Here is a 12,028-nt window from a genome sequence, read left to right on the forward strand (position 1 = left end):
TGTTAGACGGGAGAGGTGGGAGGGAGACCTCACGTGGAGTATAGACACTGGCATTGCTCAGTTGGGTTGAATTGCTTGCTTCCATGCTGTGCTCGCCATGTAATTTACTCAGCAAGAACTGTGGCCCATCGCAAGTTTTGGAAATGCAAAGCTAACTCATTTAATGCAACAGCGCTGACGTTTTCGATTTGTGTGGTAATGTGCTTCCAATACCTTAGAGGAGACAATGTGTGCATGACCACACAGCTCTAAGCGATTATTGGTTAACAGCCGCACCACGCCCCCCCCCCCCCCCTTTCATTTGGGAGTTGGTGATGCTGACTGGTTGGCCTGCAATGCCGAGTGATGTCAACGGCATGGGTTCAATTCCCACACAGGCTGAAGGACAGTTCTCAACTTGTCCCCTCACCTGAAGCGTGGTGATCCTCAGGTTAAACCACCACTGGTCTAACGAGAGAGCTGAGTAAATTACATAGAAAGCACAGCATTGAAGCAGGCAATTCAACCCAATGAACCAACGCCATGAGTTCTCCCTCCCACCTCTTTCATCTAACAGTGTCATCATATTTTTCTGTTCTCTTCTCATTCATGGATTTACCCAATATTGATTTAAATGCTATTCACCTCAACCAGGAGAGAGCAAGTTTCACATTGTCACTCCTCTTCAAAGAGGTTTTCCCTAAATTCCCATTGGGATTTGTTAGCAAACTCTGCTGGAAATAGAGAAATGACACTTACGTTTTTTCATCTCGGACTCATCAGGACAAAGACAAGCATGTCATATTTCAAATGATCTTTTGGTATCCTTGCATTTGTCCTGGTGAGTGAAAAAAGGAACGCTTTGGCAATGTGTCTTTTTTTCAGTGACATTCAGTTTCTGTAATACTAAGCTGCTACATGGACTGGTAAGAGTATGGTGACTTTTCCTTTTATGATAATGTCATAACAATGATGTATCTGAGCACGTTTGACGCAGCAAAACCTTCCAAAGCCCTTTATTGGGCCAATGTCCGACACAATGTCACACTGCGCCACAGGAGAAGTAAATGCTTAGTTGAAGTGGTTGGGTTGAGGGTGAATTAAAAGAGGAGAGAAAAGGGGAGGGGCTCATGGAGAGAATCTCAGAGTTTAGGACTTAGGCAGCAGGCATAAGAGGGGTTTGCATAAGAGGCCGAATGATATCCTAATTATTGCTCTTGCTCATACATCTCCAAGGATTCAGGAGGCAGATGGATAATTCGTTTCAGAGGCGTCCAGCAAACAAGCACTCAACCCTCTTCCAACAAGGCACCAGGCACATGCTTTGGCATCTTCCTGTGCAGCAGGATTGAAATCAGGACCTTTAATGTCCCTGCAGGCCAGCTAGATTGTGTAGGCCTCTCCTACCACAGTACTGACCTTTCACATTGAGCTTAGCAAGCTCCAGCTCATCGCTGTGATCCCGGAACAAGTAATGAAAATCCTCCCAGGTTAAGTCTTCCTTGCCCTGGAATCCTGCCTCCTTGAAGAGTGAATCCATAACCTCTTCCGCCTGGGCTTTTGATAAGCAGTTATTGGAGATCTCAATAAAGGACCTAGAGGAACAAAATGCAAGGGTCAAGTAGAGTTCCTACAAAGGTAAACATGATAAAAAATGAAATACAAAAAACTGAAAATACTTGGGGATAACCGTTCACAGAAAATTCTTGTTAGTGGTCTATTAATTGGGGTTGATTGATTGAAGACTCACCTTTATGAACATGTGTGGAGTGCAGATTGGAACTGTAGTTTTCTTGGTTGGAGATACAAAATAGTGTAACTTTCTGAAATTGTAAGCGTGAGAGGCATTTAAAGCCTAGGCTCAGGATTGAGTCCCATTGTCCCTGAGCCTACCACAGGGATCAGATGGCTCAGGGATTAAATGGAAGACACATGGTAGACCCTCAGAAGGATCCTGGCACAACCCATCAAGGTCCCTCATTGCCAGGCTTCAGCCTCGCCATGCTAATCGAGGGACTTGTTACAATGTAACTGAGAAAAATGCATCAAAAATCATAACCCACTGTTTCGCAAACTGTCCCAAATGATGTAAAGCCCCAAGTGCACTACCAAAATTACTGGTTTTCCTGACTGACTAATACTCAGGACAAATGCAATTCACTGGGTTTTTGTCAGTGACAGAAAAAAACTCAATTTATTGTAACACAGTTAACTTTAATGAAAAGAAAGGAATCCTAATCTATTAGTATGCAACTACACACACACACACACAATGGCTGACACAGGCACTATGATACTAGGGGTGGTTAAAGGATACAGATAAGGTACTCACACACATTAAAAATATGATTTTTAGTCCTGATGACTATCATTTGTAGGTGATAGTCATTCTAACAATTTGATAGTTAATCAGACGAGCTGAGGTATTTTCTCGTTACAATTGTTTCGTTTAAGCTTTCTTGATTTTCTGTTTTTCTCCCACATACAGGGAGAGATGGGGGAGAGAAAGAGAACAAGAGAGGTGGAGGCTTTTAGCTTGCAGGCTCTGAATATTTTTCTCTGCTCCTCTGGCACTTACAGCTTTTACCGACCTATAGTTCATCCAAACAGAGGGCTGTCATCAGGCAGAATTCCCTTAATGCAAAAGACTCTGGGTGTTGCTCACTCTCAACTCTTCAATAAGCAACATTGCACAGCTCAAAGTACACAGGACTTGATTTTCAAAGTTACACACGCTCCTGCTATTTCACCGCTATTTTAGCCGCCCAACTTCGATTTCAATTTATAGTCCAAAAACAGAATAAATCCCCTCCCTTACATGTCAGGATGGGGGGGCTTAAGTTGGGAGGGGGGTGTGGTGAATTGCTGCTGAAAGCCACTTCCTTGCTTCCAAACATCCCATTTCCTCCCCCCATTCCTGTAGGCCCAGGCCAATGTCTGGGGTCTCAGATTCAAATCACATTGCAGATGGTGAATTTAAATTCAATTACTTTAAATCTGGAATTAAAAGCTAGTCTCAGTAAAGACGAACAGGAAAATATTTTGCGATTGCCTTGAAAATTCATTGGGTTCACTCATGACCTTCAGGGAAGAAAATCTGCCATTTTTATCTGGTCTGGCCTACATGTGACTGGCAGACCCATATTGATATGTTGGATTCTGAACTGTCCCAGTAAGTCCTTCAGTTCAAAGGCAGTTAGGCATGTACATCAATGCTGGTCCTGCCAGCGATTCCACATCCTGTGCAAGAATAAAGAAAGCAAAGTCCTGGTCACAGACACCTCCAGTCGGCATTCCTCCAAATGTAGTGCTATCCGCAAAGGAAAGTGTAAAGCCAAATTCATGTTGCTTATTGCAATACATGTTCTGTAACCCTTGCAAGTGTCTAATAAGTTAAGAGTCATAGAGTCATACAGCATGGAAACAGACCCTTCGGTCCAACTAGTCCATGCTGACCATAGTCCCAAACTAAACTAGTCTCACCTGCCTGCACTTGGCCCATATCTTTCCAAATCTTTCCTACCCATGAACTGTACCTGGATCCACCACTTCCCCTGGCATCTCATTCCACACATAAACCACGCTCTGTGTAAACGTCCTGCCCCTGATTTCCTTTTTAAATCGTCCTCCTCTCATATTAAAAATATGCCCTCTCATTTTGAACTCTCCCAACCTTGGAGAAAGACCTTTGTCATTCACCTTATCTATGCTTCTCATGATTTTATAAACCTCTATAAGATCACCCCTCAATCTCCTATGCTCCAGCGAAAAGTGCCCCAGTCTTTCCAGACTATTTTTATATCTCAAACCCTCTGTTTCCGGCAACATCCTGGTAAATCTTTTCTGAATCCTCTCCAGTTTAATAATATCCTTCCTCTAGTAAAGTGACCTGAACTGGACACAGTACTCCAGAAGAGACCTCACCAATGTCCTGTATAACCTCAACACATTGTCCCAACTCCTATACTGAAAGGTCTGAGCAATAAAGGCAAACGTGTTAAATGCCTTCTTAACCACCCTGTCTGCATGTGATGCAAATTTCAAAGAATTATGTATCTGAACTCCTAGGGCTCTCTGTTCTACAATGCTGCCCAGAGCCCTACCTTATTTTTATTTTACAAGCATGTTATTCAGTTTTCCCTTTGTTAGTATCAACTTTCATTATGTTAGCTTCTGCTGCGTGTAACTCTTTTCCCAAACAAGAATCTCCTCAATCCTTCGATTTTCCATCTTCCTATACCCACCAGCTTTTAAAAGGAAAATATGAAATCATTTAACATGATGTATCAATTCACATCTGCATTTCATGCCGACATTAGAATGTTCTGAAGTTTTGGCCTTCGACAATTCCTAACTCCAAAGTCATCAGTGAATTAGTTTCGTTTTATGCTGGAATTCTGACAAGGAATAGCCACATGGGAATGACAGGCATTTAGGGAGAAAGGTATTGTTCTCTTGGACGTTGGCCCTCTGCTCAGGTTTCACAAGAAAACACCCAATGGATGGTGATTAAATATATTTGGGAGAAAGACAACTCAAAAGTACCTTCAACAGGAACTATTGGCTGCCACTTTATCAGGATGGAAAGATAAGGCAACACTTGCTCAGTTTTGATGACTTTTCTTGAGCCTTAAGCAGAGATATTCTCTATTTGCTTGTGTGAGATGTAGAACAATCTACTTTCCCAAAGTTAAAACTCACACAACACCAGGTTATAATCCAACAGGTTTATTTGGAACAAACCTCTCAATATATCGCATCAACTGTATGACACTACGATCTTTTGCTCTAAATTCTGTGTCCTATGATCCTGCTCCACTAGCTACCTGTTGAAGGAGCACTGGTCCGAAAGCTGGCATTTCCAAATAAATCTGTTGGACTATAACCTGCTGTTGTGTGATTTTTAAGTTTGTCCACCCCAGTTCAACACCACCACCTCCACATTATATTTTAAGTAAGATAATCATCGGGTTACTATTTACCTCAACAATACAGAGAATTCACTTTTTGAAAGGAACCCATTTCCATCCACGTCATACATTCGGAACATGAGCTTTGACTTCTCTTCAGGTGACCCTGCAAACAGCATCATTTGAATTAGTTTCTTTCACAAAATACTAGTGAGGAGCAGCAGCAATTTGGTTTTCTGCAGCACTTCAACACGGTAAATCATCACAGGAAAGCTAACAAAGGAATTTTAGCACTAAGAAAAACACAACGGTTGGGAAAAATATAAATGGTCCAAATCATCATCAAACATAGAGTCATCGAGCCATACGGCATGGAGACAGACCCTTTGATCCAACCAGTCCATGCCGACCATAATCCCAAACTAAACTAGTCCCACCTGCCTGCGCTTGGCCCAAGTCCCTCCAAACATTTCGTATTTATGAACTTATCTAAATGCTTCTTAAACGCTGTGACTGTACCCACATTCACCACTCCATCTGGAGTTCACTTCACACATAAACCACTCTCTGTGTCCCTCGTGGCCTTTTCAAATCTTTTCTCCTCTCATCTTAAAAGTATGCCCCCTGGTCTTGAACTCTTTATTCCACACACATAGGTACTCACAGGTTAATCCTTAGTTCAGTGAAGCAAAGGATATTGCATTAGGAAGCATATTTGTCAATTTTAACATCAAGGAATTATTGTATGAACTTACACCACAATAATAGTTTAATCTCCTCTTCAGTTTTGAATTCAGAATCTCTACAGTGTGGAAACAGGCCCTTTCGCCCAACAAGTCCACATTGACCCTCTGAAGAGTAACCCATCCCTCTACTATCTTATACTTACCCCTGACTAATGCACCTAACCTACACATCCTTGAACACTATGGGTAATTTAGCATGGCCAATTCACCTGGCCTGCACATCTTTGGATTGTGGGAGGAAACCAGAGCACCCACAGGCAGCCTGCACAGACGTGGGGAGAAAGAGCAAACTCAACACAGACAGTTGTCAGAATTGAACCTAGGTCCCTGCTAGCTACTGAGCCACCGTGCCTCTGTATCATCGGTTCCCAACGGTTTGTATATTGTTATTGCAAGGGGTTAAGGCTGAATGATGTCATTTAGAAGATTTCTCTAAATGATTTTGAATCCTGAGACATTTAACCAGCTTTCAACATGATGTGTTTGTTTGACCACTGAAAGGAACCAAGCCATTGACAGAATGAAATACATTGACCCAGGATTTTACCCAACTCATATACTGTCTGAAATTTTACCTGCCAACCTAATTGTAGCAATTGAAAACTTAGATCAAGAACACAGCATTAGGCCAATCATGTGTAAATTTGCACAATGCCTAATCATGGACTCTGTCCAACCCAAGATATTAGTGCTCCTTTCTAAACTTCATTTGAATCAAAATTATCAATAAATCTAGAATCCTCAATCCTTTTCACCACCAGGTATTGAATTAACGCTTTGTTAGTGCTGCCAACCAACTTTAAGTGAATTACTTAATCTAGCAATCTTTCCTACAGTTGATGCAACACATGGTGTGATAACATGACTCAGCAATCCACGTAAAATAATTCATGAAAATTAATTTTAGAATAAGCAAAAAATGCACAGACACCAGGAAAATGGTTTGTCAATTTCATTGTCACAAATCTCCAGGAGATACAAGGAATGAAAAACAAGGTGAGAAGCCCCGTTCACCTTTCATGAATATGATGAGAATATCAAGGAACTCTCGGAAGGACAGGTAACCATTCCCATCTTTGTCTGCCAGTGAAAACATCTGCTCCACAAACATGGAATCGTCCTTCAATCCCAACGCGTCAGCAAACTCCACCCGGGTCAGCTCACAGTTCAGGGACTCTTTTGTCTTGCGTGAGATTTCTGTGGTGAAATCCCCAGCATCTGACCTGTCAATTTCCAGAACCTAGAAGCAGATTTAATAACAAACAAAAAAGACTTGCATTTATACAGCACATTCATCCCAAAATGCTTTGTGATCCACTAAGGGCTTTTCTGAAGTGTAAACGCTGTTGGAATGCTGTGAAATTTGTGAACATCAAGATCCTGCAACCTGCATTGGGAAAATGACCTGATAAATCTGTTTCACTGATGTTGGTTAAGGAAATAAATATTGGATCAGAAGGCTGCTAAGGAATTATTTGCATCTGCTGTTCCAGAGGGCATGCAGAGTCTTGGTTTCATAGCTCACCTAAAAGCAGAGCCCTCCAACAATGCAACATTCCCTGTGCATTGAAATGGAGGTGCTAACCATAATTGCAACTGAATTCTTACTAAAAGAGAAGGTGGTCCACTTTGATCTCAAAAATGCAGAGTGGTGGGGCTGATGGCGGTTAGGAAATCAGTCGGAATCTCACTGCTGGGCAGAATCCACTGACACTATCCTTTGAAGCTCATGTCTTGGAATATTGTAAGGATTGGCTGAAACTCACTCACAAAGCCTTCATAATCAACTTGTTCAGCAACTTTTTAACATTGCCAAAAGGAGGCATGAGGTCAAATTCCTTTCCCTTGCACTAGAATGCAAGAACACCAACTTTATAAAGGAAATAAGGTGGTTTTCTTGCATGACAGTCCTGATAAGTGCAGGAGAGAAACCTTTAACCTCATGTCTGTCTACAGCAATGTATAATGGTCTCTACAGCCCTGCAATTACTAGCTCAAACTGTCTCGTATCAAGGTGGACTTTTGATCTTGAGAAGTAGAGGGCTCTACTGACACCTACTATAGTGTAAATGGTGTCTCCACAATGGGAAGGAATTTTAAATAATAAGGGGCACCTCACATTCTTTCATTTCCTTTGTACCTGCGCAAATACTCGTCGGAAAAATGTATCCAAGATCTTGCTTCGTTGCTGTTTAGTAACTGCTTCCTTCAAGATGGCTTTCTGACTCATTTCCTTCAGATTCAGTTGTGTATTATTGGCCTGTAGATGAACTCTCAACTGTTCAATAAAATCATAACGATCCTCTTCTGTATCAAAGAACAAAACCTAATGGAAGGCAAAATATAAATCATACAGCTACTGTTGACAGTATGGTGCTGGTCATTGATGGCCTTATGTTAACAGCCTGTGTCATAGAGTCATACAGCACGGAAACAGATCCTTTGGTCCCACTAGTCCATGCCAACCGTAATCCCAAACCAAACTAGTCTCACCTGCCAACAGTTGGCCGTTTTCCCTTGAAGCCTTTCTTATTCATTTACGTATCCAAGGTGTCTGGTCATGTGGCCAAGTGGTATAAGGCACTAAATTTAGGTTACAGTCTCAAAGAAGGTGAGGGTTCCAATGGCACCACTGCCACTTGTGTTGACTGACTATTATGGAGTGGCATGGTGGCTTGGTGGTTAGTATTGCTGCCTCACAGAGCCAGGGACCCGGGTTTGATACCATCCTTGGGCCACTGTCTGTGGGGTTTGCACATTCTCCCCGTGTTTGCTTGGTTTTCCTCCCACAATCCAAAGATGTGCAGGTCAAGGTGGATTGGCTATGTGGAATTGCCCATAGTGTTCAGGGGTGTGTAGGTTAGGTGCATTAGTCAGGGTTGAGAGTGTGGTGCTGGAAAAGCACAGTAGGTCAGGCAGCGTCGGAAAGCAGTAGAGTCAATGTTTCGGGCAAAAGCCCTTTGTCAGGGCTTTGCTTTCCCAGCACCACACTCTCGACTCTGAGCTCCAGCAGCTGCAGTCTTCACTTTCACATTAGTCAAGGGAAAATGTAGAGTAATAAGGGAACAGGTCTGGGAGGGATGCTCTTCGGAGGATCAGCGTCTGGTTACTGGGCCAAAGGGCCTGTTTCAACGCTGTAGGGATTCTGTGAAATGGTGCAACTGCACCCGCATCCACCACTTCCTCTGGAAGTTCATTCCACACACAAACCACTCTCTGTGTAAAAAGGCTGCCCCTTATGTCTTTTTAAAATCTTTCCCCTCTCACCTTAATAATATGCCCTGTAGTCTTGAATTCCTCCATCTTAGGGAAAAGACCCTCTTGCTAATCACCTTATCTATGTCCCTCATGATTTTATAAACCTCTGTAAGGTCACTCCTCAACTTCCTGTGCTTCAGTGAAAAACGTCCCAACCTATCACACCCTCCATTCCGGGCAACATCTCGGTAAACCTTTTCTGAACTCTCTCCAGTTTAATAATATCCTTCCTCTAACAGGGCTACCAGAACTGCACAGAGTACCCCAGAAGAGAGCTCACAAACATCCTGTACAATCTTGCCATGAAGTCCCAACTCTTATTCTCAAAGGTCTGAGCAATGAAGACAAGTGCATTTGTCACAGGAATCTGTTGAGGCAGATACAATGTTGTAGCTTAATGGCAGGAATCAGATCAGAATACCAACTTGAATCATATAGCAACTTAAAGCAATGAAACATGTCAAAGTGCTCCATAGGAGTGCAGGAAGATTGGAGTCCCAGCTCATTAAGGGCAGGTAACCAAAAAACTGGTCAAAGGGGTAAAGTCTTCAAGGAGAAAAAAAAGAGCTTGGGAGGTAGAGAGATGTCGGGAGAATGATTCCAAAGCCAGACAATGGTTTCTGACATCAGGCCACAGAGGCCAGAATTGGGGACATCGGTAGCTGGGATTAATGTGGGGCCACAAAAGATCTCAGAGATAGACAAGGGGTGAGTTCATGGAGGGAGTTGAGAGCAAGGACGAGAATAGTAAAACCAAAGATTGGTCAGGGAGCACCGGGGTGATGTGAGTAAGGAAAGGGGTAGCAGCGTTTTGGATAACGTCGGGATAAGCAACAAAACAGGAAGAATATAAAAGGAAGTAGAGAAAGAGAAGGCAAGTGGAATTGAAACAGAGCATACTGACTGAACGGATAGTACTGGCATGAACACATTGGGACTAAAGGTGTCCCACTGCATTTTCTATGCAGACAATTTATAATGCAAGTGAACAGGAGACAAAACTAAAAACATCTGTAGAAACAGTGAATGAACTGCCTGCAGCATGGAAGAGAGAAGGAGGAGGGCTGATCTAATCGAGGTTTTGAAATCATGAAGGTGTTTGACAGTATAGATAAAGAGCAAACGCACATGGGTGAAACTGAAATCCCTGTATGCATGGAATCTAAAACCAGAGGCTATAACTATAAAATAATCAGCAATGAGGTAAATTTAGGAAGAAGATCTTTACCCAGAGAATGGTGAGAAGTGAGCATTTGAATTAGGAGAGGAAGAGGCCATTCGGCCCCTTGAACCTGCTCCCCCATTCAATAGGACCATGCCTGATCTGATGATTCCATATTCCTGTCTCTCTTTGATAAACTGATCAAGACACTAACTTGCTGGGACATTGAAGTGAAAGCATTGGCACCTTTAAGGGAGAACCAGGGTGTGAGGGAGCAAGGAGCAGTAGGCTCAGATGAAATAAGATGGGAAGTGACTCCTGTGCACTGCAAACCCTGGGACTAAATGGGCTGAGTGACCTGTCTCTGTGCTGTCAGTTCCACATAAAGAACCCTTGGCTAACACACTGGGATGCAGCGCGTGGTGGCTACTTACCAAATCATACTCATTGGGAACCTTAATCATCAGGATCCTTTGGTCATTGTTTGATTTGATAATGTCAATGTCCTTGGTGAGATGAATGATGCGGATGGGAGACCGCTTACTATCCAGGACCTTGATGCAGCTTTTGACATCAAAGTATATATCAACTGGTCGGAGCACTTCATTGGGTCCCTGCCACTCACAGGCTGGTGTCAGAAATGGAAGAAATGGTAAGTGCCAGCAGCAGAGTATAGAACTTAACTCTAAGAAAGTTATCCTTGAAACAACATGTCCCCTAGACTCAGAGTCATAGAGATGTACAGCACGGATACAGACCCTTCAGTCCAACCCGTCCATGCCGACCAGATATCCCAACCTAATCTAGTCCCACTTGCCAGCACCCTGCCCATATCCCTCCAAACCCTTCCTATTCATATACCCATCTAGATGCCTCTTAAATTTTGCAAATGTACCAGCCTCCACCACTTTCTCTGGCAGCTCATTCTACACACATACACACCACCCTCTGTGTGAAAAAGTTGCTCCTTAGGTCTCTTTTACATCTTTCCCCTCTCACCCTAAACCTATGTCCTCTAGTTATGGACTCCCCCACCCCAGGGGAAAGACTTTTTCTTTTTATCCTAACCATTCCCCTCATGATTTTATAAACCTCTATAAGGTCACCCCTCAACCTCTGACTCTCCAGGGAAAATATTCCCAGCCTATTCAGCCTCTCCCTATAGCTCAAATCCTCCAATCCTGGCAACATCCTTGTAAATCTTTTCTGAACCCTTCCAAGTGTCTCCAGTGCATTATAAGTCATTATTATAACTTAATGATAACATCAGTTCGCTTTGTACTCAATTGACGTGTGTATCAGCAGAATGAAAGCCGCAAAATCTATGCTGAATAGGGGGAAAGCATACTAACCTGTCCAGACTAGATCGGATTGGACTGTGAGAGACCCGGAGCAACAGTAGACTGCCTGAGCTTGTTTTTGCCATTCAAGACAACAATGGCTGATCATCTACATGTGCTCTGTCTTCCTGCATATACCTGTATCTATTCAAGCCCAAAGATCAATTGGTTTGTGTCTGGAATACATTCAACAACTGATCATCTGTGACCCTCTGAGATGGGAGAATTCCTGGGGCTGGCAATGCCTTGATTGAAGAAGTCTCTCCTTACCTCAGTCCTAAATTGTGACCCCTTATTTGATGACAGTGACCCTGTGTTCTCGATTCCTCATCTGGGCGGGGAGCACATTTTCAGCACTTCCCCTGTCAAGCTCTTTAACAATATTATATTTCACTGGAGTCACCTCCCATTCTTTTGAACTCCAGCCAATATAGGCTTGGCCTTTTTCATCCCTCTTCACTTAGAAGCCAGTCTGCTGAACCATTGCTATATATGCCCTAGGCCTTCTCTAAGTACGGAGACAAAAGCGGCACCTTATCCATTGGTACAAGAATGATAGGGTCATCTCACTGACTCTGTACTCCCAATACCTACTCTTGAAGGTAGCCCAGTTTGGACATGGTTCACACTTCA

The 12,028-nt window shown here is 43.0% G+C and overlaps 1 protein-coding gene across 2 annotated transcripts in view; it reads right to left on the reverse strand.

Moving 5' to 3' along the window:
- LOC140458435 (dual oxidase 2-like) overlaps positions 1-12,028 on the reverse strand; it is a 91,775-nt gene that overhangs the window by 31,101 nt on the left and 48,646 nt on the right. For both annotated transcript variants that reach the window (XM_072552995.1, XM_072552994.1), the window contains 5 exons: positions 10,490-10,683; positions 7,776-7,961; positions 6,650-6,875; positions 4,962-5,055; positions 1,399-1,574 (listed from right to left, as the gene is read on the reverse strand). In XM_072552995.1, the coding sequence (XP_072409096.1) occupies positions 1,399-1,574; positions 4,962-5,055; positions 6,650-6,875; positions 7,776-7,961; positions 10,490-10,683 (876 nt within the window). The remainder of the gene's footprint in view (positions 1-1,398; positions 1,575-4,961; positions 5,056-6,649; positions 6,876-7,775; positions 7,962-10,489; positions 10,684-12,028) is intronic.

The sequence above is a fragment of the Chiloscyllium punctatum genome, chromosome 33 (genome assembly GCF_047496795.1).
Source record: "Chiloscyllium punctatum isolate Juve2018m chromosome 33, sChiPun1.3, whole genome shotgun sequence".
In the NCBI taxonomy this organism is placed as follows: domain Eukaryota; kingdom Metazoa; phylum Chordata; class Chondrichthyes; order Orectolobiformes; family Hemiscylliidae; genus Chiloscyllium; species Chiloscyllium punctatum.